General features: G+C 38.6%; 2 protein-coding genes across 2 annotated transcripts; both read left to right on the forward strand.

Annotated features, from left to right (window-relative positions):
* The first annotated feature begins 1,328 nt into the window (after nucleotides 1-1,328).
* On the forward strand, nucleotides 1,329-27,434 carry LOC115222242 (regucalcin-like). The gene is made up of 7 exons (XM_029792400.2): nucleotides 1,329-1,562; nucleotides 5,014-5,186; nucleotides 6,139-6,321; nucleotides 7,676-7,888; nucleotides 8,259-8,402; nucleotides 11,249-11,738; nucleotides 27,257-27,434. Exons 2-6 carry the CDS (start codon nucleotides 5,030-5,032, stop codon nucleotides 11,455-11,457), a joined length of 906 nt encoding a protein of 301 aa, XP_029648260.1. The 5' UTR covers nucleotides 1,329-1,562; nucleotides 5,014-5,029; the 3' UTR covers nucleotides 11,458-11,738; nucleotides 27,257-27,434.
* LOC115222243 (regucalcin-like) lies at nucleotides 13,984-26,106 on the forward strand. The gene is made up of 6 exons (XM_029792401.2): nucleotides 13,984-14,066; nucleotides 18,385-18,548; nucleotides 18,920-19,102; nucleotides 22,690-22,902; nucleotides 23,351-23,494; nucleotides 25,808-26,106. Exons 2-6 carry the CDS (start codon nucleotides 18,392-18,394, stop codon nucleotides 26,014-26,016), a joined length of 906 nt encoding a protein of 301 aa, XP_029648261.1. The 5' UTR covers nucleotides 13,984-14,066; nucleotides 18,385-18,391; the 3' UTR covers nucleotides 26,017-26,106.
* Nucleotides 27,435-27,558: the final 124 nt, after the last annotated feature.

Here is a 27,558-nt window from a genome sequence, read left to right on the forward strand (position 1 = left end):
TCTATGGCTCGATGCCCTTCCTAATGCCAACCACTCTGAGAGTGTAGTGGGTACTTTTTATGTGCCACCGGCATGGGTGCAGTTTACATGACACTTAGCCACAACTACGATTTCCCAGGTGCCATTTACTGGACGCTGGCAATGGTCATCACTTTTGTTTCACTTGGCTTGACAAGTTTTCTCAAGCATAACATATTGCCAAGGTCTCAGTCACTTATCATTGCCAAGTTTGAAGAAAATATCTCTTTTGCATCTTACTTTTTTGGTCTCTTAAATATACTGCATTTTGTGGCATTATTTCAAGCCAGCTGGCTTTTTTTGCGCAAACTGCACGTGCATTTTTCTTGCATATGCATAGTATCAATCGCAACAGCTGATGTACTTGCGCATACAAATGCACATTCCCACAGCTTTATCGATTGCATTCTCACCTGGAATCGATATTTGTAATTTTTACAAGACTTATACACCCCCTGATACCGTCGGTATCTACATATCAAATTTGAGCGCAATTGAATGGAGGATGCCCGAGATCCTAGAAGACACACACACGCAGACAGACAGAACAGATTTTATATAATAGATAAGAATAAAGCTAAATTTACCCAGCTTGATATTACAGACTTTTACCCCTCTGTATCTAGATCACTGCTTGATAAAGCTATTGAATTTGCCAATGCATGTTTGGTGACCTCCAAATGAATAATATTTATCTCTCACCAAATGGAATGCTTTTCTTTGTTGAATTTTCTTTCATGGATCAGTACATTGACTTTCATAATTTGTATTCTTATCTTATATCTTATATGTATTGAATTATAAGATATATATGTATGCTATTAAGGTTCTCATTTTGTTAAATAAATAAATAATCCAACATTCTAATATCCCAAAGTTGATGAACAAACTAAATTTGCTTCTCCATTTTCTTATTTGTATTATATATATATATATATATATATATATATATATATATATATATATAATACAAATAAGAAAATGGAGAAACAAATTTAGTTTGTATCTATCTATCTATATATATATTTTTTTTTTTATTATATAGAAGGAGCTTCTACAGGACTAGAACTGTTTCATTCAAAAGAAATCATCAGGAAGCTGATGATATATATATATATAGATAGATAGACAGAGAAGCAGATAGATAGATGGATGGGTGGATGGATAGTTAGAGAGAGATATATAGATAGACAGACAGACAGACGGATAGATAGATAGTTATAGATATCTATTTATAGATGGGAAAATCACATATGATATAATAGCCCACTTTCAAGTGTAATCGCTGCCTCCTATGTCAGTGACAAACCAGTTTGCTGACGGCTGTTTCTCCCTCCTGTGTAACACTATCATCAGCCAGTGAACTTTTGTGATAGAGTGTGTAGGCAGACAGGCAGGGACAAGAGGCCTTGCTGTGAGAAATATCTCTCTGCACCCCAACTGCTTATATAGCACTTTGTTTGCGTAATACGCTCTACAGATTAACTGCTTATGTAACACTGTGAACAGACAGACACAAAGTTGCTAAAACATCGCAACAAAAGGTATGAATGTCTTTTGCTCAACTATATGCTATCTCTGCAAGCTAGATTACAATTTCGGCAACCTTGCCCTCCTCAAAATATAACTTTACAAATTTTTTATTATACACCCTCTACAAATTTCTGTTCTAAAGTTGTTTTTTTTTAATCTTAATTTCCTGTTTAAAATGGAGAATGATTTTGAAAAAAAAAAAGAATTTTCCAAGGCGGTGCCCCAGCATGGCTACAGTCTGATGGCTGTAACAAGTAAAGAAAGTCTGTAAAGGAGTGATGCCTAATATCGTCTTTAAATCGTGATGTCTGCTATTTTAAAAGAAGATTCAGTCTCATTAAGCTTTCTGAAAAGAGCTGAATGAGGAAAACTACAAAGCATAGCAGGGAAAAGATTTATAGGGCAAAAAGGGGTCAAATTTGGGGGTGATCACTGGGGTACAAAATTATAGATATGCTTGTGGGGGAGGGGAGAGAACTACAGTCTACATTGCTCCATCCCCTTGCCTTCAAAACAACAACATCCACACCCCAGACATGGAATGTGTCAGCCTAATTGCTCTCAACCTCCCAACCTCCCTACATCAAATTAGGAGAGAAATTTTCTGCCCCACCCCTTTTTGTTAACCCTTTCGTTACTGTATTTATTTTGAGAGGCTCTGTGTTTCTTTCAATCAATTTAAAATCTAACAAAGAATTTAGTAAAATAACTTAATTATCGTTAAGCTGGTATTAGGAACATAAATTGTGACAAAGGCTTGGTGGAAGATTTTAATTCAAAACTTATGAAAACAAGACATTTGCCTTAACCCTTTTGTTACCATATTTCTGTTGAGATGCTCTGTGTTTCTTTCAATTAATTTTAAATATAACAAAAGAATTTAGTAAAATAACTTAGTTATCATTCAACTAGTGTTAGAAACATTAATTGTGACTAAGGTTTGGTGGAAGGTTTTAATTCAGAACTTATGAAGACAAGACATTTGTACTCAGAGCCAGAACCGGTTTCAGCCGGGTTGATAATGAAAGGGTTAATGAGAAAAGAAAATATGAAAGTTTAACAGGTTTCAAATTGTCTCTTAAAAAATCAACACAAAAACACCATTTCAGCTTTCTGCCCAAAACATTAATTTAATATGAATTTATAAAATTAAAGATTTGTTATTTTTCTCAATTGATGAATCTTCACAAATTCTTTTTCACTGGCAATTGGTTCTGCTCCCAGCCAAAATAGTTCCCTCCCACTTGGTTATGGTTTTTTTTTTTCTTTCTCTGTTCTTCAATATTTGATTTATCTCTAGGATATATTATGGAAGTGCTTTTCTTTGGGAGTAAAAGAGGAGTGAGAAGAAGATGAAGGAGGGGAGGAAGAGGAGTGAAAAGAGGGAGGAGGCGGAGGAGGGGAGGAGTGAGAAGATGAAGAAGGATGGAAGGAGAAGAAGAAGAAGAAGATGGTGATGATGAGGATGATGAAAGCTTTATTTTTTTTTCGCTTTTGAAAGTGCCCCTAGCACTTTAATTCCCAGGGTAAGCACTCTGGATAGATCCACCCATAATGCATTATTTACCCAGCAATTTACGTATTAAGAACAAAATAATGTTAGTATCCTTATTTTGATTTTAGCAAGAAATCATCATCATCATCATCATCGTTTAACGTCTGTTTTCCGCGCTAGCATGGGTTGGACGGTTCAACCGGGGTCTAGGAAGCCAGGAGCTGCACCAGGCTCCAGTCTGATCTGGCAGAGTTTCTACAGCTGGATGCCCTTCCTAACGCCAACCACTCCGCGAGTGTAGTGGGTGCTTTTTAAGTGCCACCTGCACAGGTGCCAGGGGGGTCCGGCATCGGCCAGATCGGTTGGAACTTTTAATGTGCCACCGGTATGGAAGCCAGGCAAGGCGGCACTGGCAACGGCCACGTTCGGATGGTGCTTTTTATGTGCCACCAGCACTGGAGCCAGTCGAGGCAGCGCTGGCATCGGCCACGTTCATATGGTGCTTTTTATGTGCCACCGGCACTGGAGCCAGTCGGGGCGACGCTGGCATCGGCCACGTTTGGATGGTGCTTTTTATGTGCTACCGGCACAGAAGCCAGTCAAGGCGGCGCTGGCAACGGCCACGTTCGGATGGTGCTTTTTATGTGCCACCAGCACAGGTATCACAACTACTATTTCCATTGATATTTATTTTGATGTTCATGTTCATGTACTTGATTCAACAGGTCTCCTCAAGCACAGCGGGACGTTCTGGAATCCAGGGTACTTTGAATGGGCAGGGGCTATGCGGAACTGGTGCAGGAAGCAGCCCGGGTCTTTGCAGTCACAGCATATCTCCAGAGATCTCGGTCCTTTGCCATTGCCTCAGTGAGGCCCAATGCTCTGAGGTCATGCTTGACTACCTCATCCCATGTCTTGCTGGGTCTACCTCTCCCCCGATACCTTCAACTGTTTGGGAGTGGCACTTCTTCACACATGATAAATAAATATCCCCTGACTTGCAGCGATGTCCATGAGCAGGCTAAGATTTCTCCCTTCTATTTCATACATACATACATACATACATTTGTCTACCGTTTAAATGTTTTGAACTTATAACCACCAATCTGCTTTGCTTCCCTTTTCTTTCTACATGCCACCCTAAAAACATCGCCATTCCCGCCCGTTTCTCTAAAGTTCAACCTTCGCATATTCCCTTTAATTCGATCTCCACCATTCACTATCATTTCTTCCCCTGACTTGCAGCGATGTCCATGAGCAGGCTAAGATTTCTCCCTTCTATTTCATACATACATACATACATACATTTGTCTACCGTTTAAATGTTTTGAACTTATAACCACCAATCTGCTTTGCTTCCCTTTTCTTTCTACATGCCACCCTAAAAACATCGCCATTCCCGCCCGTTTCTCTAAAGTTCAACCTTCGCATATTCCCGGTGCACCCGCCCTTGCCCACCCCCACCACCAATACTGGATATCTCTATATTTTTGTTCCATCTATACCGGATGTCGCTTCTCCCACCACCATTATAGGTGTCTACTCTTCGAACCCCCCTCTTCAACACGCTATTTCACCTTGCATTACCCCTCTCTTGATATCCTACGTTCTACTTGCCTAGAACCTGTCATCATTTCTCTGAACCACCCTCCCCACTGGTGCTCCCCTATATATTTCTATACCCCCCCCCCACATAAAAAGCACCATCCGAACTTGGACGATGCCAGACCCCTCTGGCACCTGTGCAGGTGGCACGTAAAAAACACCCACTACACTCGCGGAGTGGTTGGCGTTAGGAAGGGCATCCAGCTGTAGAAACACTGCCAGACTAGACTGGAGCCTGGGGCAGTCCCGAGCTCCCCAGACCCCGGTCGAAACCGTCCAACCCGTGCTAGCGCGGAAAACGGACGTTAAACGATGATGATGATGATGATGATGATGATGATGATGTATTTATTTATTTTCAGTTCCTTCAGAGACAAGATGTCTGTATCTGTTGCGTTGAAGAACGTCTGTCAGGAAACTGGTGAGGCACCGCACTGGGAGGAAAGTACCAAGACTTTGTTGTTTGTTGATGTACAAATTGGAGGGATACACAAGTGGAACACGGTGGACAACGCACATACAAAGTGTAATGCTGGTATGTATGCATATACGCATGTATACTGAGAAATGTGTTTGTGTGTGTGTCTGTGTGAGGGAGAGTCAAAAATTATATGCATTCTTGTTTTTTCAATGTATTTACAATGTATTTGAACTCAAAGGTCGACTTTGCCTTTTGGCCTTTGGGGATCGATAAATTAAGTACCATATATATATAAGAGACCAATGTGTATGTACACTGCTATGTGCATATGTATGATGGGCTTACTTCAGTTTCTTTCTACCAAATCCATTCGCAAGGCTTTTGTTGGCCTTGGGCTAAAGTGGACGACACTTGACCCCTGTATGGCATGGCGAGGGTCATCTATTGTAGCCCTAAGCTGGCCAAAGCCTTGAGAACAGATTTGGCAGGTGGAAATTGAAAGAAGTGTATCATACACACTCCATCATCATTCATCATTGTTCGACCGTGGTTGAGACAATGGAATTTACCATGCTACGCCAGACTTCATGGTCCATCATGGCATTATGGAGGTCCTGTTGCTTGATGCCTGTATCCCTGGAGATTACATCAGTGTAGGAGAGTGTGTGCCCTCTGGTATCGCGAGTAGATGGCTTCCAGAGGAGGAGAGTAGAAATTACCTCTTTTTCAGCTCTACAACAATGTCCAGCAAACTGGACTCTCTACCTTTCACAAGAGATGACACAGGTGGTAGTTTCCCATATATTTGCATTTTAGTTGGATGGCGCCTCCACAAGAGATTTTTGAGCTCCCGTAAGGAGGCGAGTGTAGGTTCCATCCAACTGCCTCTCAAGCTTCTTTGATAACATCCAGGTTTCTGGACACACCACCGCTTGACAATATATATCATCATAAGATATCAATATATTTTCACATGGTATAAATCTGTTATCACATTGTATCATATCCTTATTTTACACATCATAATGTGTTTTTATCTTCTCTTGTGTATTTAATAATTTGCCAGATGGAACAGTCAGCTTCATCATTCCTCGGGAATCTGGTGGTTATGTTGTAAGTTGTGGCACAAAACTTGCTGATTTTGACTGGGAGAGTCAACAGGTGAAGCCATTCGTTGATGTGGAACCGGACAAACCAGAGAATAGATTCAACGATGGTAAATGTGACAGCCATGGCAGACTGTGGGCAGGTTTGTATTTCTTTGTTTTACATATCAGACTCTCTTTTATACTTCCTATTTACAGCATTGTTGTTGTTGTTTGACACCAAGTCAACTCCGAGTGGTGAATTGACCTGTAATCACAGACACTCCAGCTATGACCACCTCAGCCTTCTTTCTTGACTCCATTTATCATTCTGATTATTCTCCCAAAACTTATTCCTCATTATCTCCAATTAAACAGGCTTTGTTTTGTAGCTTCAAACTTTCAATGATGTGATTGTTTACTTTTACAAGGACATTGTTGGGTAGGTATGAAAGACCAGATCTAGCCTGTTTGAACATAAAACAAGTAGAGTATTTTGGTCTGATGTGGCCAGATTAAATGCCAAAGGGTTAAGGCACTCTATCTTCGCCATTCTCATCCACTGCACATGGACACACATTGAGTTTGTCCATGAGAGTGACGAGGACCGTCAAGTCATCCTGAGTCAAGGACGACTGATGACGACTTGTGTGAAGAAGAGTTGTGCACTGTCAACTTCACTCTTTCATCTGTGATCATCTTCAATCCAGCAGCAAGACCCAGTCAAGATGACCAGGGATGGAGACGGATGCAGGGAATGACCAAGATGTTTTACTTGCCTCATCTTGCTCTTTGCGCTCCACAGTGAGTTGCTACGGTTGTCTTTCCCTTCACTGAACCATGAAGGATTCTCTTCAGGGCCCGCCAGACCCAATCTTCACACGCATTGTTAGGTAAGCCCTAATATGCTAATTAACCCACAGCTGGGACAATCAACTAATTAGGTCACTAATGATTCGAGAGAACATCAGCAATCAGACCCAAAACTGGTACACAGACCCAGCACACAAAGTTATTTCAGATAGGTCACTGTGATCTTTATTCCACTGTACTAGTTGTACTATTAACTATCATGTCTACTCAGGTGGTCAGTATTTCCCTGTACTAGTTGTACTATTAACTATCATGTCTTCTCATGTGGTCAGTATTTCCCTGTACTAGTTGTACTATTGGCTATCATGTCTTCTCATGTGGTCAGTATTTCACTGTACTAGTTATACTAATCTATACTAGTCTAATCTTGCTCTCCACACTCTACAAGGTGTTGCTGCAGCCATGCTCTCCTTGATTGAACCATGAAGTTATCTTCAGCAGAGTTTGCTGGATTTTGTCTTCATATGCATAAGTAGATAGGCAAGTTCTAATATACTAATCAACCCATAGCTGGGGTTAATTAGCATATTGCTGGCTGCAATCCAATGAGTGAAACAAGCAAAAGATTAGTGATAAAAGGATTGGGGCCAGCAAGGATTACAGAAATTTTGTGAAAAAGTCTGTTTTTAATTTTTCTACTTTTAGGTACAATGGAAGAATTCAAGGGTACACTCGAGATGAATGGAGCTGGGCATTTGTACCGAATTGATAAAGACCGATTTGTGCATCCCATCAAAGATAAGGTCAATATCTCCAATGGCATGACGTGGACAATGGATAACAGAACAATGTTCTACACGGAATCTGTTCCGAAAAAAGTGTATTCTTATAACTACGATATTCATGCAGGACAAATCTGTAAGTGTTACCAGTCTCAAGTAGATATTAATAATATCCACCTCTTCCTCCTCCTACCACAAAGGTTTAATGATGTGTAATTCCATTGTATAAAATTAATTACTTTTGTATTTACCATTTTTTATTCTTGAAATAATTTTCATTTCCTTCAGCGATTAGTGTACAATCTTATACAAATATGACAGAATCTCGTATTTGTCATATGTGAGATGTTAAAGAACTTTAATGGAGATTATCTAAACAATCAGCAAAGTTCTTGGTAACAGTTTAAATCATGAAATCCCGTGGACAAAGTATATGATTAATCCTTCCAGTATTGTCATGGAAATATTTTATTTTAACAGTAAATATTTTCTGTTTCCTTCTTTAGCCAGAGAACAAGTGGTTATCGATTTTGAAGGCAAAGAACTCCACGAATTTGGGGTACCAGATGGAATGACAATTGATGTGAATGACAAGATATGGTTGGCTTGCCAATTCAGTAGCCACGTATTCCAGATTGACCCAGAAACAGGTACGGAACACGTATTTCTTTCCTCAATCATTTTCCCCAGCTGAGCCAATGAAATCTTCTATTTCTGCGGATTTGATGTTTCTTCTTAAGTATACAAAGGATTGAGCGTTTGAAAAAAAATATCCAAAGGAGTAAACCCCTACAGAAAATCTGGTGGGAGGAATCTTAAGGCATATACACACAGTTATCTTTAACCAATATATGGAATCTGCGGCAGCTCCAGACATGCTGTGTACGTAATGACTTATCTTTCCTTCATCGTGTGTAGATGAGTGGAGAGGTTGGAAGTGTACATAGGCATTTGTTTCTGGAAACAGCCCAAACACAGCATAACCTCTGCAATACTGTTAACCAATGATAACGCCAACTAAATGTGGTGTGAAAGAAGGAAAGTTGTAAATCTAGTTGAGTTAACGGTTCCTCATGAAGATAGCAGGGACGCCGCTCGAACTCGAAAGATTGGCTGTTATGTAAACCTCCTCGAGGAATGTGAAGATGCAGGCTGGAAAGCAGAGCATTTTCTAATCGAAGTCAGATGTAGAGGGTTTGTTGGACACAGTGTGAGATGACTGTTGTTATTGTTAGGCCTAACTCATCGTAAAGTCAATACCACCATGACTGATATCCAATCTAGAGTGGAGAAGGCTGACCACTGGATTTGGTTAAAAAGAGACGATGAGCGGTGGCTAGAAGGATATTGAGCTTTATTTGATAACCAGCTGATCTAGCAAGCGGGGCCTCATATTAGTGAGTGGGGGGCGGTGCACATTGATTCCATAGAAAAGTAGGCCCCCAAAACAGCTCGCATTCTCTCCTGATGACCCCATATTCTTGCTGGCTTCCGGTATGCAGAGTTTTTGACTGGTAGCACTTGCATGCACAAGTTGTTTGCATGACATCTAAGGGTTCTATAAATCTTAAGGTCTATTGTTTGTGTTTGAGTTCTCTTTTAATTGTATCAGAAGTGTTTAGACTTTGCATAAATATAAAGACCATTTCCCTCGGCCGTTTTTCCAACAAGGTCACATAGAAGAATGACAGCATTTGAGATGGAGCCTGTAAAAAGAAGAATGATATGATTGGAATAATCTGCATCAATTATGCTGTGGCTGGGTGATGAGAAGAGTTATTGCTGTAGTTATTATGATTACGGTCATAACTGCCAAATAACACAGTTTATTGTAATGAGAACATCACCTGAACCATTAATATATTAATTAAGGTTGCCACAGGTGATTTTATGTTTCTGGGGTTGTGGCAAGGACAAGCTACTGTCTCTGAAAATAATTCCTAACAACTTTAGGATCTCAGCCCTTTGCCTCTTCTGTGTACCACATGTGATATACAGGAACTATTTCTTTAGCATCTCTACATCATAGATGATACACATTTCCGATATTTGTTCCTACCACCAATGGAATTTGGGATTTATGGAAGGTAAGCTTTGTATTACACAGAACATATGAAACAAGGGTTAACTAAAAGGTCTGAAAACAAGTACGGAAGTTTAGGACAAACTTATAAAAATGCTTTGGACAGGCAAAGGGTTAAGTACTTAAAACCCCAAATATATCTCTCTTTTACTCATTTACTTGTTTCAGTCATTTGACTGCAGCCATGCTGGAGCACCACCTTTTTAGTTGAGCAAATCGACTCCAGGACTTATTCTTTGTAAACCTAGTACTTATTCTATCGGTCTCTTTTTCCGAACCGCTAAGTAACAGGGACGTAAACACACCAGCATCAGTTGTCAAGCGATGTTGGGGGGGAGGACAAACACAGACACACAAACACACACACACATATATATACATATATATATATATATATATATATATATACGACGGACTTCTTTCAGTTTCCGTCTACCAAATCCACTCACAAGGCTTTGTATCATAGAAAGTATATAACATTTAATTGAATGAATTTGACTTGCATAATCTTGAGCTGTACAACTGATATATCTTCTAAATGCCTTGTAAAATGTCAGTTCCTTAGCAAAATAGCAAATGGCTAAACTTTTTAAAAACAGATTGATTTACATTGTTGGTTTTTACACCCAGTTACTTCTCCTTTAGTTTATAGCAAGTGTAAAATTAAATTACCTGTAAACATTGGGCAAAGCTGTTGCAGGTAGCTTTTCTTGCTGACAGAATTGAACACAACATGACGACTCCAAAAAGAAAATATCTAACTGAAAGTATTGACTCTAAATACAACAGCGATATTCAACCTATAGTAGCCCCGATTAACAGCTAGATGGACTGAGTTGTTGGCTATGTTTACCATGGATACTTCAGTATCAGTGAGAAGATATGCACCATGAGCTCTTATCAATACATGCTACATGTTTCTGCTTTAAAGATTTGTAGAAAAACATGAATGGCTGAGTGGATAAAGTACCAGTCTGCCAGCAGTGAGTCCAGTGGTTCACATCCCAGCACCGGTAACATTGTATCTGTGGCCAAGACACTTAACTTTCAGATGGCCAAGTCCACCTAGTTTGTAAATAGGTATCAGATGAGAGGAGCAACTTAGTACTGTGAGCGGTGACAGCTCTGTAATAAGTAATGGTGTTTCATGAACTTATAGTGCAGAGTTCAATTTTTGTTGGGAGCAGTGCAGAGCACAGGACAAGAAGGCAATCTTCACTGATGTTTTCGTGCTTCTTTGAGCTCAGCCATACACTACACTCAAAGATCTCAAATTAACTGCATACATTAATAAGTTCATTTAGTAATGATATTACTATTGTTATGACTAGTAATAAATACTGTCCTGCTTTAGATGTTACAGGGTTTTCTACATTTCTTTTTCACCTTTTTCAATTTTAAAACCAATTTCAGGTAAAATTATAAGATCAGTCAAGTTTCCTGCAAGTCAAGTCACATCCTGCTGTTTTGGGGGTCCAAACTATGATGAACTCTACGTGACATCGAGTGCCAATTATTTAACGGAGCAACAGTTGCAGAATGAAGAGAAATTTGCTGGAAGTGTCTTCAAGGTTACCGAGTTGGGGGCTAAAGGTATAGCAGCCTCTGTCTTCTGGGGATAGTATACAACACTATCCAAGTATATATGGTAATCTAAAAATCTACAGATGCAGTAAACATGTTTTACCATAGCTACAACTGTAGCCATATTGTCAAAATAAATAAGAATTCCTTTTAAAAATACAGAAAATGTTTTTCTTAATAAGATAAATGAAGTCAGTATATGCCATAATCTTTACTACAAATATATACACCATGATGATGATGATGATGCTCAATATTCACTATAATTTATATACTACACACACACACATGCATATATACATACATATACATATAAAAGGTTGTTTAGGTGAGTAAAGAACTGTGTGTGTGTAGACATGGTGTATGACAAAGAAGTTTTCTTCCCAGCTACATGAAGTCCGCAGTATATGTGTGTGTGTATATGTGTGTATGTTTGTGGCGGGGGTGTATACATCCCGGGGTCTGGGAAGCCAGGAGACTGCACCAGACTCCAGTCTGATCTAGCATTAAACTCTGTTGGACTTTTGGATTTTATTCAAAGGATATTGGAATATTGCATATATACCATTATGCCTATAAAACGGATTTACAAATTCAATACCCATACATAACTTACATCTATTTTCTTTCCTCCAACTCACTCTCTATTTTGTATCACATCGAAACTGACTATGACTTAATTTTACCTCTGATACCATCTCCGATGAAGGGATATTATTAATTAATATCCTAGAAACAGCTGTAAGACCTTCTATCTATAAATGATCTAATATCTATACAGCCTTGGTTTTTTTATCTTATTACGCCAAAAATTCTTATATACACACACTGACATAGAACCAACGTTGAACCCTTTATTCACAATATTACCGAATCTGGCACTTAATTATGGTCTGTCTATAGCACTTCTTCAGCATTACCTGACACCTTTGGGTCTCAATGACACCATTATCTCATATATATATATATATATATATATATATATATATATATATATATATACACACAAACATATATATGTATATATGTATGTATGTATGTATGTATGTATATGTATACACACACTCACACGATTCCTATAAACACTCACTGTCTGTTGTTACTCTGACAAAGCCTGATAAACACATCTTTCTATTCACTTTCATTTTACTTTTTCTACTGTCACTCGCTTACTCTCTATTTGTTCTTTGAAAACCTCCGACTTCCACTCTGCTTCTCTTCTGTGACACCAATAAATGGAGAAACCTAATGAAATCATTCCATCTGGCTGTCAAATAAAACGATAATAAAATAAAACTAAATGTGAAAAACAATCTTGTTTGTTTTCTGTGTTCTTTATGTGTACAGGCACAACTGTGAGATTAAGGAATACTCACCCTGAACTTCGCAGGTTTGTTTCCCAACAACATGATACTGGGTTCAGTCCCACTGCATGGTACCTTGGGAAAGTGTCTCTTACTGTAGCCCCAGGCCAAACGAAGGCTTTTGAGTAGGTTTGATAGACGGAAACTGAAAGGAAACCATCATATGTATATGTGTGTGTGTGTGCGTTTATGTTTGTTTGTTTCCCCCCACCACTTGACAGCCAGTGTTGGTTTGTTTACATCCTTGTAAAGAGGCTGATACAACATGTACCAGGCTTAAAGAAATTAAGGACTGGGGTCAATTTGTTTGACCAAAACCCTTCAAGGTGGTGCCCAAGCATAGCTGGAGTCCAAAGTCTGAAACAAATATAAAATATATTTGTCTATTCTTGAAGTTTCTTCATCTCATAGGAATAAAAACATAGCCTTATAAACATTTAGGAATTAAGATATACGTAGGGGGTGGGGGATGGAGTCTGAGAAGTTTCTGGCTTTGAGTAAAAGAAAATACAGGTGGATCAGTTAATTATGATTTTATTCAACACCTTACCCTCTCAGATTCACACACTTATTGCAATGGTCCTTCAATTTTACTAAGCTCTGTAGAAGAACTCAGAAGGCTGGGCTTCCAACAAAGGTCTTTCACAATACTCTTAAAGCCAGGGACTTTTCAGTACCCCCTTACATATATCTTAATATAACCCCATGGAAGAAAATGATAAAAGTATTGTCTCACATAATGGAATGACAGAAATATTTCAAATTTTGGTACAAGGCATTTTAGGAGGAAGATGAAAAACCGCTATACATTTCGCCGGCGCACTAATGTTTCTGCCAGCTCGCCGCCTTTATTATCACTGTTGGCAATAAAAATCAATTAACTATAAAAAGGGGGTAAAAAAAAGTGCACCTAATTTGCGATCAAATCCGACACTGATTTCTGTTCCTTGTTTTTCTTTTTCCCTCAATCCCTGTTTTCTATTTCTCGCCCTGTCACAACTCCGTCAAGGTCAGCTTATGCTTTTTTTACATGTTGATCAAGATAAAAAACCAATACAAGAGAGGCACTTCATTTATCAATGCTACTTGTTGACCTTTCTCTCTCACATGTTACCACTGAATAATTAAAACAGAAACATTTATCTCTTGCTCTCTCCCTCTCCTTCTCTCTGTCTATATCTATTATATATACATATATATATATATATATATATATATATATACAGACTACTTGTATATAAAAAAGAAAAAAACAGCCCATCTGTACTACCACGACAAAAAGGGTATGTTGTCCTTTTTTTTCCTTCTATCACAGGTATTTTTATTTACACACTTCCACCTTGCTAAACATAGCAACCGAATCTCCCACCAATCTTTGGAAAAAGAGGAATTTCAGGTCCATTCTCTCCATCTGAATTTATTATCACTAATTTCCGTAACTTTTGCATATTTCACTTTTTCTTTTTCATTTTTATATGGAAAACCTACAGAAATGTAATTCTGCAAAATGTTAGGTAAAAGTATGCATTTTCCAAAAAGTTATAAAGAAACAAACTGGGGGTGGTCGAACATGAAATTGTAACACGGTGTAATGTAAGCATCGATATATCAATCAGAGAAAGACGTCTCTGATAAGATCACTACTTCTTACAGCTTGCAATTAGATTAGTTCGATTTTCATTTCACCATTTCATTTATATGTTCCGTTTCCTTTTTCTCTTTTAATTTGCCTCACCTGAGAGTCTTACCTGGTGTTTTGTCATGCTTGAATTAGCAACTTTCAACTTGTAAAACTTCAATATTATCAAGAACTATAAAAGAACGAGGTATTTATAGTCACATCTTGATGATTAAACATGTCAATACTTCTTGCAACATCAAAACTACAGAATGCATCTTAGACTGATTCGGTTTTTTTATGTAGCAATTTTACTTTTTTACGTACAGTGTCCCCCCCCCCCTTATTCGCGGTCCCGATTATTCGCGGAATCGTAAATATCCTCCGCGATCTTTTATGGCATTTCGTGGCAATATATAGTTTTTCAAACTTTATAAGGCTAAATTATTAATACGTCCCTTGGCAGCTGAAGGTCGCTCTAATTAGAATCGCCGCGTACGTTGACACTTGAATATCTCCTTGTATATCTCATTTCTGCTTTCAATCAAACCTTGCTAATTAGACTAATCACATCTATACTTCACACAAACTCTTTTTTAAAAATCATTGCTTCATTTGCTCATACAAATTTTTTTTTATTTCTACAGGATAATTTTTAAAGTTGTGACCCATATAGCATCATTGAAATTAGGTTACCTGTTGGTCCCCCCTCTCTCTCTCTCTCTTATTATTATTATTATTATTATTATTATTATTATTATTATTATTATTATTATTATTATTATTATTATTATAGTAGAGATTACAGTATCCAGTTGTAATACAAAGTAAATTATTCAAAAATCATGATTATTTTTAATCTCTGCTCAATCTTCCATTGGTGGTATGTGCATGTTAAGGGCGGCGAGCTGGCAGAATCGTTAGCACGCCGGGCGAAATGCTTAGCAGTATTTCGTCTGCCGCTACGTTCTGAGTTCAAATTCCGCCAAGGTCGACTTTGTCTTTCATCCTTTTGGGGTCGATAAATTAAGTACCAGTTATGCACTGGGGTTGATGTAATCAATTTAATTCGTTTGTCTGTCCTTGTTTGTCCTCTCTGTGTTTAGCTCCTTGTGGGTAGTAAAGAAATAGGTATGTGCATGTTAGACGCAATGAAGATGATTTTGTAGGTTTTTCTTTTGGAAAGCCTGCGTCCAGTAGCTATCTCCAGTATTTTGTTGCGTGATGTGTTTTTTGTAGCATGTTATTAAAGCCCTAAGATCCCGCCCAAACGAACTACACCTTCTAAGGCTCCTGGCTGTGAACATAAGCGCCAGTAAAAGGTTATAACTCTCCATGGGAAGGCACAACTGCTGGATATGTTCCGGGAAGGTAAAAGTTATGCTGCAGTAGGTCGCTGTTATGTTCTCAACGAAAGCACTGAAGCGTACAACTTGAGGGAAATTCCTCTCTCTTTCTGTTATATATGCATAAATACGGACGTAGTAGATAACAGCTAGTCCTCGGCCACCTTTTTGGACCCTGTTGTGTCCACTACTCTGATTGGTTGGTATTGGCACCAATTTGTCTCTTGCTCTATTGCCTGCCAATATGCAACCCAACCAATCGCAGTCTTCAAATAAGGTCACGTGAGACGGTCTCTTCTAAATCTCAGTTTGCACAAACTGCTCACTATAAAACTCTAGCGACACATCGAGTCGGTGTCTTTCGGTTCCAGACCTTTTGAAGTCTAGCCACTGACCACACAGGACACAGCCAGTTCTAGCGACAACACAACAGAAGCCACATAGAGATCCATCAACATCGTCCAGCAGCATTCAGTGGCCTCCATCACTGTTGCCAGCATTCTTCCTAACATCAACATCATCTCTCTACGTACACAGCAACAAGCAACGCTCGCACAGGTTTCAACACGACACTGTTTGTGAATCACTTCACCATGGTTAGCAGCAAAATACAACCTGCGAGAACTTCCTGTATCAAGTGACCGGCAACAGCATAGTAGCCACAACTTCTTGTACGACACGTACCGCACAGGCTCTGCTTCTTCCCCACAACTTCTTGGTGCAGCACTTCATCTATCGTTTACCTTGACTACGAACTGATATTTATCATCTTTGTGTCTGAACATTCTTCTAGCGTCATATTATAGACTCTTTCAATGCTCTGTACTTAATACACACACATACACATTATGTATACATGACGGCCTGTCTATTATTATGTATATATGACGCACACACAGACACACATTAACCTATCAATAAAATCTTCTCTTAAACATTCTACCCAGTTGTGTCTCTCTTTTCCTTCTGCCATTCATACGCATTTAGTCTCTTCATATATATTGTATCAACCGTGTAATGTCCAAAGGAGCCATTCTCGTCACCTTCACTTCGCTTGATCGTTTACAGCACCATACGCTACATAAAGGAGAACAAGGTGACAATCAGGACTACCATAGCAATAAGTTTCTGTGAAAGGCCAAAAAAATAACGATAGTGAGAAATAAACACATTGTCTGGACGAAATCTGCCTTGGGAGTGTAGATCAGTGACTGCAAGAAAAAACACCCCCTTCAGGGGTAACATCACCCGTGAGAAAACAGAATTTATACCAACAGTTCAACAGAAGAGGAGCAGAAAGCATTGAAGAACCGTAACCAGAACCAAAACCATTGACAAAACCGTAACTAAAACCATAATGTAAACCATTGACAGCACCAGAGCCCAAAGATTTTCAAACCAGTAAGGGATACTTTGACTGTTCCCAGAAATGGTTTTAAATAAAGTGTGTTTCCCTACATGGAGAGACAGCATCAGCCAACAAAGAAGCCATCGAGAAGTACCCCGAGACCTTCAGGCAGATCATCGAGGACAAGGGATACAAATCGAAACAGGTTTACAATATGGACAAGACTGGCTTGTTCTGGAAGAAGATGCCTTCCAGAACATACATCATAAAGGATGAAGCCAGATCCCCAGGATTTAAGGCACTGAAAGACAGAGTGATGCTAATTACGTGTGGTAATGCTGCTGGCTTCATGATGAAACCATGTAATAACATCTACGTATTTTTGCAAATGGAATATTCAAAATATTCCCATTCTTCAAAACAAATGAATAAAATGAAAGGTAATAGAAAAATACTTGACAAGAATTCTGAATCCAAATCTAAACTGGAAATAGGAAAGACTGCTGCTACAAGCAACTACTCATATACCAATTACCTTATGAAAATATGTGTGTCTGAGAAGCTGAAAACAGTGAAAGCATTTAACACAAAATATTCCTTCCATTAAGTCTGTATCAGTATTTATTTAGATAGTTTTTCATATGATTAATAATTTCTAATTACAGAAAATCTTTCTTCAGATATTGTGACTGTATCAAGAATTGTTTATAAAATATTCTTAGAATAATTATATAGGCACGGGTGTGGCTATGTGGTAAAAATCTTGCTTCCCAACCACATAGTTCCGGGTTCAGTCCCACTGTGTGGCACCTTGAGTAGATTTGGTAGACAGAAACTGAAAGAAGCCCATCATGTGTATGTGTGTGTGTTTGTCCACCTACCATTGCTTGACTACTGATGCTGGTGTGTTTATGTCTCCATAACTTAGCGGTTCAGCAAAAGAGACCGATAGAATAAGCACTACGCTTACAAAGAATAAGTCCTGGGGTTGATTTCTTTGACTAAAACCTTTAAGGTGGTACTCTAGCATGGCCACAGTCAAATAACTGAAACTAGTAATGGAATAAAAGAAAGATATATATATATATATATGCATAAATATACATACATACGTATCTATATGCATGTATCTGTCTATCTGTATATGCATGCATACACACACTCTTTCTCTCTTGTGTATATATGTGTCTGCCTGTTTGTGCGCATGTGTCTGCACACACAAATGCACATGCATATGCTATATATAAATGTTTCTTTGCATTTTTTTCTAAATGTAATTTTGTTTTCAGAAACAAGATGTCTGTATCTGTTGCCCTGAAGAATGTCTGTCAAGGAATTGGTGAGGCACCTCACTGGGTGGAAAGTACTAAATCATTGCTGTTTGTTGATGAAGAATTTGGAGGCCTCCACAAGTGGAACAGCATTGATAACACACATACCAAGTTTAATGCTGGTATGTATGTTTGTATATCTATCAACATGGGTGAGCAGAAAATTTCATAGACTGAAGGAGTGATGCTAGAGCTGTGAAATCTTGCATGCATTCATTTCAACCTTTCTTATTAATAACTCCATTGTTTCTTTCCAGGTAAACTGACATCTGAATGTTGAAAGAATACTTCAAAAGTAATTAGTTGCAACTTCCATTGATGATGATGGTAATGATCAATATATCATGCTATCATATGATATAAGACCTCTTATACGTTATTATATGATATGAACCATTTAAAATCTATTGAAAGATATCAATATCTTATCACATGAAGCTTGTGTTATATCTTTTACATCACAGTTCGTATCTTCTCTTGTGTATTTTACCAGATAAAAATGTCAGCTTCATCATACCTCGTGAATCTGGTGGTTATGTCGTATCATATAAGACCCATCTCGCTGATTTTGACTGGGAGAGTCGACAGGTGAAACCATTCCTTGATGTGGAACCAGATAAACCAGGAAACGACTTCAATGATGGCAAATGTGACAGTTATGGCAGGCTTGTGGCAGGTGAGCATTTCATTGTTTTTTTTTTTGTGTAGGAAACTGTCTCTCATAGTTCGTATTTTCAGGGTTGTTGTTAAACCCTGGGCCATCTCTTACAGGATTGTAACTTCAGAGTTTCATCAGGGGCCCTACCCCCAATGTACCTAACTTTCACTCTGAAGGTACTGACCATTGATCTATTTTGGGCAGTTTTGGTATTTGCAATGGCCAGTCTATGAGGTTTCCTGGTCAGAATGAAATCAATCTACCTTGTGTGTTTGCTGGAATGGTAGGTGGTGGGGTGCCTGGTCGCTTTCTGGAAGTGGGTTGTTGCAAATTGTTTGATGAGTTCCATAACAGAACTCCAAGAGTCTTACATCCTCACCATATTCATTCTCCTCACGGACATCACAGTAGCCATCGTGTTTTTGACCAATATGTCCTGTAAAGTCACCAGGTATGATGACTGTCAAAGGTTGTCATAGAAACACTTCTGTTTGTATATTTATACAAATCTTCATGTATGGTGAGTGTTCCATAGATGCTTGGCATCTTGTGCCATTTCTGACTTTCCATCCATGACCTCTCAGATGACTATTCAGTCTTGCTGTTTTGTAACTGTGCATATCGAGTGCATATATATATGCCAGACAGAGCTGGCAACCGGCCACGAACGGACGGTGCTTTTACGTGTCACCGGCATGGGGGCCAGCCGAGGCTGGCAACGGACGCGAACGGATGGTGCTTTTACGTGCCACCGACACGGTTGCCAGACAGAGCTGGCAAACGGCCACGAGCGGACGGTGCTTTTACGTGTCACCGGCCAGTTTATGGGTAATCCCATAAACTGGTTTTCCCTAATTTAAAAATAAATGCTACGATACACCTTAGAGTGTGCTTCTTCTTCAGATTTATGCTTTCTACAAACGGTAAATATGTATATATATGTGTGTGTGTGTGTATATATATATATATATATATATATATATATATATATATATGTCATCATCATCAACATCATCATCATCAACATCATCATCATCATTATCATTTAACATCTGCTTTCCATGCTGGCAAGGGTTAAACGGTTGAACTGGGGGTCTTGGAAGCCAGGAGGCTGCACCAGGCTCCAGTCTGATCTGGCATGGTTTCTACAGCTTGATGCCCTTCCTAACGCCAACCACTGATTGAGTGAAGTGAGTGCTTTTTACATGCCACCGGTACGGGTATCACAACAACAATTTCCGTTTGATTTTCATTTTGATGTTGATGTACTTGACTCAGTAAGTCTCCTCAAGCACAGTATATATATATAATCATCATCATCATCGGATAATGTCCGTTTTTCATGCTGACATGGTTTGGACGGTTTAACTGAGGACTGGGAATCCAGGAGGCTGCACCAGGCTCCAGTCTGATCTGGCATGGTTTCTATGGCTGGATGCCCTTCTTAATGCCAACCACTCCAAGAGTGTAGAGGGTGCTTTTTACATGCCACCAGCACAAATGCCCATGCATGAATGGTGCTTATGTATAGGAGTGTGAGTATATGCACTCATATGTATATATATATATGTTGCATTGTGGGTACGCACCCACACCCATGTGGGTATATGTGTAGACTGTGTTATATTACATAATCTCCGAAGAGGCCTTGTGATATTTTTGTTAATGTCTCATTTATATCTATATATTGACCAACCATAAAGGGCTAATATTGGTAAAATGAGACATAATTATCGACATGGCCGAAACAGCTGTAAGATCTAATTTATACTTATATTTATATTTACTTGTATTTATATTCTTTTTTATATATATTCTACTTATTATACAACATTACTCTCTTATGTACACTTTTTTATGTACATTCCTTTATGTACACTGATTTGTTCTGCTTTTTATATTTAACCCTACAGTCTCTTATGTGGTGATTTAATAAAGTATGTGATTGAGTATTATCTGGTAATTGATATTTGATTCAGAAGTATTTCTCTATTTTCTTATCTTGTATATATATATATATATATATATACATACATTAATATCGAACAATGGAAATGAGTGCTCAATACTGCATTGGTGGATGTAATTGTTTTGTTTGTTTTTTTGTGAATTAAGGTATACACAACATCTGGAATCATTCAGAACCAAAAACAAGAAACATGCAATATTCCTGTCAAATATTATATGGATATTGAAAGGAAGTAGAATAAGTAACCGCCAAATAGAATGGAACATCATTGCTAAAGTTAAACAATACGGAGGACGGCCTGCCAAATGTGAACTCTGCATTAGTGAAAAGTTAAACATTATACAATCCACAGATAACGTCCTAAACATTAGAGAGGAAACCTTCTCTCCCTGCATACAAAAACAATATTTTACACTCAAATATTTCAAAGAAGAGCCTCTCTATGTGAGGTTAACCTTGCCATAATAGCCCATTTCCTAAACCTAAACACACAAACTTTGCCCCAATGACGAATTACCTCAGTGCACAGGTATAAGAACACCGTGCCCAGGACCAAAACAAAATAATGCAAACAAATTGATCACAAAAGAAATTTGTCCAAAAGATAAATTCAAGGGAAACAAACACCCAAAAAAATGCTACCCAAGAGTAATGTCCCTTGATTCATTGTTTTATTTATGCAAATTTATGAGAAATCCCGTAAATGAAGTGAGACTCATCAGAAATATTAAATTTCTAAATATCTCATAGAGATATGTACGGTGGTGGGGCGATAGAATGGTTGTATACTGTCAATTTAACGTGACAGTAGGGGATTACACCACCGCTGTTTAGCCCTAGGAAGCATCGACGCTTCCTGATGGCTTTGACACATTTTTCCCTGTGTCCTTATATATTTACGAAGGGGAGACAAACACCCCCAGCAGCCAGGCCTGCATCTAGAGACACACATGTTTCAGGATCTTTGCCCATCATCAGTCTAGAGTAGCAGAAGCCCGCCAGCCGCAGATATCTGTCTCGATTTCGCAAATATATATATCTAATTTTCAGTGAAGTTTATTCAGGGCTTCTGCTACTCTAGACCGATGATGGGCAAAGATCCTGATACATGCGTGTCTCTAGATGCAGGCCTGGCTGCTAGGGGTATTTGTCTCCCCTTCGTAAATATATAAGGACACAGGAAAAAATGTGTCGAAGTGAGGCTGTTTTCCAGAATGGTGGTGAACACCTTCCTCCATATGATTGGCTTGGAAAATTGTTAACACACCAGGATACTTTCCTACTTTACTTAACATGAAACCACACACACACACACACTCACACACACACTCACACACTCTCACACACACACACATATGTAGATATATATATCTTGTAAATGCTTTGGGATGCATTATCAGTTTGTTTCTGAAGTGTTGCAGGGTTAAGGGAGTTTCAGTATTAGACCTCTTCGTCTAATTTTTTGCTTAACCCCAAGTCAGCTCTGGCCTAGCTCCCCTTTCATTGTCAAGTGTGCACAAATTCTGAAATAATAGAATGTAATGTAAAGGAAATTTGGCTGCTATTTCTAGCTTTTAGACTTGTCACTAGATTTCAATGTGGACAGAATAACATACTCTAACTTTTCTCCCATTAGGTACCATGAAAGCAGTTACAGGCACATCTAAAATGGATGGAGCTGGACAGCTATATCGGATTGATAAAGATCTCTCAGTTAAAGCCATCAAAGACAAGATCAATATATCTAATGGCATGACATGGACATCAGATGACAAAACCATGTTCTACACCCATTCTCTTCCAAGAAAAGTGTTTTCTTATGACTATGATATTTCTACAGGAGAAATCGGTAAGTATTGTCAGCCTTAATTATTTTCTTAATTACTAACTTAACGATCCAAGCAGAATTTCAACTCAGAATCTAAAATCTTGCTTTGGAATAACAAAAACGCATTTGGTCTGCTGTTCTTCCAGTTTTGTGACAAATATTTAATAATATTTAATTCAATTCAATCAAATTTATTGTTTTTGTATTTACAAAGATTTATTCTTGATACAATTTTCATTTGCTTCTCCAGTTGGTGTACAATCTCGTTAGAATAAGATTTAGTCTTGTATTTGTAATTTGTGAGATGTTGGAAAGCTTTAACTAAGATTGTCCATGCGATCAGAAGACAAATTTCTTAGTAACAGTTTAAAACATGGAATCCAAAAGGCAATGAATTTAATTAACCCTTCCAGTGTTTTCATGAAAATATTTCATTTTAACAATAAATATTCTCCGTTTCCTTCTTTAGCCAGAGAACAAGTGGTTATCGATTTTGAAGGCAAAGAACTCCATGAATTTGGGGTACCAGATGGAATGACAATTGATTTAAATGACAAAATATGGTTGGCTTGTTATTACAGTAGTCAAGTATTCCAGATTGACCCAGAAACAGGTACAGAAAATATTATTTCTTTACCCAAAAGCCTTGCTAGATGAGACAAGAGAGTTCTCCCTTTCTTGTAGCCATTTTCCCTACCAAAATTTCCTGGCAAACCTCCTTCAAATCATATTCTGTTATCCACACTGTGTCTGTATAAAAGATGAGGTGGTCACAGCTGGAACAGCTTTGATCGTAGATAGATGTGACTGATCCGGGCTTATCAACAACTGATTATTCGTTCTCCTGATATACTTTGCAAGCAACACATCCATGTGGAGGAGGCAAGGGACAAACATGGCAGCTGATTAAGAGAGAGACTGGTGTACATCAGATGCCTGTCATCATCATCATCATCAACATCACTTCTGCCACCACCATCACCACCACTTCTGCCTGCCACCACCACCCCTGCCACTCATTACAGCCATCATCTTCATTGTTTTGTCTGGATTTCAGTAAAAAGTGTTTATTACACACATGTGAGTGAGAACACTGAGAGATATTTTTGGTATCTAACATATGTCAGATACTGCGAGCGCTGCTTCTGATTGGTCAATCCATGGTGATGACCCGAGGTCACGGTGACAGCGCTGCTTCTGATTGGTCAATTCATGGTGATGACCCGCGGTCACGGTGACGGCACTACTTTTGTCATTCATAAGTTACAACTAAACGTGAAGAATTTAGTTATTGGGTTAATAAAATATGCTCGTTTATTCGTGTGTAATAAATAAAATACCAAACTCATTCCCTATGGATACCGTATTTATTACAACGAGTGGCTTGTAAACGTATCTAACTCACTTTCGCTCGTTAGATACGATTACAAGCCACTCGTTGTAATAAATACGGTATCCATAGGGAACTCGTTTGGTATTCTCTATTTGTTAATACCAAAATAAAAAGGTATTTAGTATGACTGCTAGGTGAACTTAGTAGTTGGCTATGTCTACCTTGGATAAACACTTCATATATAATAAGCACGGATGGCTGAGTGGATAGAGTCACAGACTACCAGCAGTGAGGTGAGTGGTTCACATCCCAGTGCTAGTAGCAGATTGTGCTTGTGGCCATGGCACTAAACTTTCAAATGGCCAAGTCCACCTAGTTTGCAAAGGGATACCACATGAGAGGAGCAACTTAGTACCGTGAGCAGTGGTAGAACTGTAACTGTGTAAAGTTTTTCATGAACATGCAGTGGAGAGTTCAAATTTCATTGAGGGCAGTAAAGGGCAGAGTGCAGGAAGGTACTTCTGATGGACCAGCACACAGTACAATACAGGACAGAAATAGGGAAGGTAATTACGTTCGTGCTAATGAGGGTAATTAGGAGAGAAATACAAAAGATAATATTAGAGCAATAAATGTGAGGATGTTACTAGGTTTCTTGACTGTGACCATGCTGGAGCACCGCCATCAGTTGAACAAATTGACCCAAGGAATTATTCTTTGTAAGCCTTTTACTCATTCTATCAGTCTCTTGTGTCGAGCAGCTAAGTTACAGGAATGTAAATACACCAACATCAGTTGTGGGAGGACAAATACAGACACACACACACACACACACACACACACACACACACACATACACACACACACACACACACATACACACACACATTGAATTCGAAATCGAACCAAATTCGTCGACTGGCACCCATGCCAACCTCCCTTCATTGGACACTAAACTCTGCCTGCGAAGACCTGTTGAGGCAAGTGAAATCGAAATTGAACCAAATTTGATGTCTGGCACCCGTGCCAGTGGAGCGCTGACAGCTCCATCCGAGCGGGGTCACTGCCAGAGCAGCTGTCTGGCTTCTGTGCCAGTGACACGTAAAATGCACCATTTGAGCTTGGCCGTTGCCAGTACCGCCTGACTGGCCCTCGTGCTGGTGGCACGTAAAAGCACCCACTACACTCTCGGAGTGGTTGGCGTTAGGAAGGGCATCAAGCTGTAGAAACTCTGCCAGATCAGATTGGAGCCTGGTGTAGCCATCTGGTTCACCAGTCCTCAGTCAAATCGTCCAAACCATGCTAGCATGGAAGGCAGACAGTAAAATGATGATGATGATGATACATATATATATATATATATGTATATACGATGGGCTTCTTTTAGTTTCCATTTATGAAATCCACTCACAAGGCTTTGGTCAGTGCAAGGCTATAGTAGAAGACACTTGCCCAAGGTGCTATGCAGTAGGACTGAACCTGCAACCATATGGTTGAGAAGCAAGCTTCTTACCATGCAGCCACTCCTGTACCAATGTTTTTCAATTTTGGACAATTCTTTTTACTTTTTCCCATTTTGAAAACTATTTTCAGGTAAAATTCTGAGTTCAATCAAGTTTCCTGTCAGTCGAGTCACTTCCTGTTGTTTCGGAGGTCCAAACTACGATGAACTGTACGTGACATCAAGGGCCAATAACTTAACAGAAAATCAGTTGCAAAATGAAGAGAAACTTGCTGGAAGTGTGTTCAAGGTTACCGAATTGGGGGCAAAGGGTAAAGCAGCTGCTGTCTTTCAGGGATAGTCTACACCTCTCTCCAAGTATATATGGTAACTGAAAGACCACAGATATTATAATAATTATGTTTTATCACAGTTATATTTTATAAAATTAATAATGAAATAAATGTAAATTAAAATAAAATAAATTTTTTTGTATTCTTTCTCCTTTATGAGTGCATGTGTGGCTGTGTGGAAGATGGACCAAATCGTTTCAGTTTCAATCCCATTGCATGTATCTTCTGCTACATAACTGGTTGATGACCAATGCTTTGGGAACGAAGATTCATGGACAGGTAATGTGCAAAAGCTATTGTACTTACAGGTGTGTTTGCATTTACTCCTCTTAAAAGCTGGTTTTGTTGTTTGAGTTCCATAACTTAGTAGTTTGACAAATAGAAATCAATAAAATACGTACTAAATCACTGAAATTAATATGCTTGACTAAATTTTGAAGGCAATACAACAGCAAAGTCGTGGTCCATTGAATGAAACCAATAAAAGCACATTGGTCCATATTAATCCTTTCATAGTATTACGTCCAGTGTTGTATTGGAAGATATCAGCGGAAGATATTTACAAACCCTATTTCACTGGGATCCCTGAAAACTGAGTTAAGATCCTAAAGGGGTTGTGACAAGGGGTTTTAGAATGGATGGACTGATCCTAGGACTGAGTGATGGGTTGTGTCCTAGAAATCAAATAATTTCTCCCTTTTTTTTTTGTTATTTAACCAGTGATCGCTATGGTGGGAGAGGTTTGTCCTTTCTAGACAAACCGGTCGTAGAAACTATATGAAAACTATGTGTAGGCAAGTCTGTGTGTAGTAAATGGCACGTTTGGATATAAAACAGTTTTCTACATTTCTTTTTCACCTTTTTCAATTTTAAAACCAATTTCAGGTAAAATTATAAGATCAGTCCAAAAATTTGCAGGAAGTGTCTTCAAAGTTACTGAGTTGGGGGCTAAAGGTATAGCAGCCCCTGTCTTCTGGGGATAGTATACAACACTATCCAAGTATATATGGTAATCTAAAAATCTACAGATGCAGTAAACATGTTTTACCATAGCAACAACTGTAGCCATATTGTCAAAATAAATAAGAATTCCTTTTTAAAATACAGAAAATGTTTTTGTTAATAAGATAAATGAAGTCAGTATATGCCATAATCTTTACTACAAATATATACACCATGATGATGATGCTCAATATTCACTATAATTTATACACTACACACACACACACATGCATATACATATAAAAGGTTGTTTAGGTGAGTAAAGAACTGCGTATGTGTAGACATGGTGTATGACAAAGAAGTTTTCTTCCCAGCTACATGAAGTCCGCAGTATATGTATGCGTGTGTATGAGTGCATGTTTGTTGGGGGGTGTATACATCCCGGGGTCTGGGAAGCCAGCAGGCTGCACCAGACTCCAGTCTGATCTAGCATTAAACTCTGTTGGACTTTTGGATTTTATTCAAAGGATATTGGAATATTGCATATATACCATTATGCCTATAAAACGGATTTACAAATTCAATACCCATATATATCTTTCATCTAT

The sequence above is a fragment of the Octopus sinensis genome, linkage group LG19 (assembly GCF_006345805.1).
Source record: "Octopus sinensis linkage group LG19, ASM634580v1, whole genome shotgun sequence".
Classification (NCBI taxonomy): domain Eukaryota; kingdom Metazoa; phylum Mollusca; class Cephalopoda; order Octopoda; family Octopodidae; genus Octopus; species Octopus sinensis.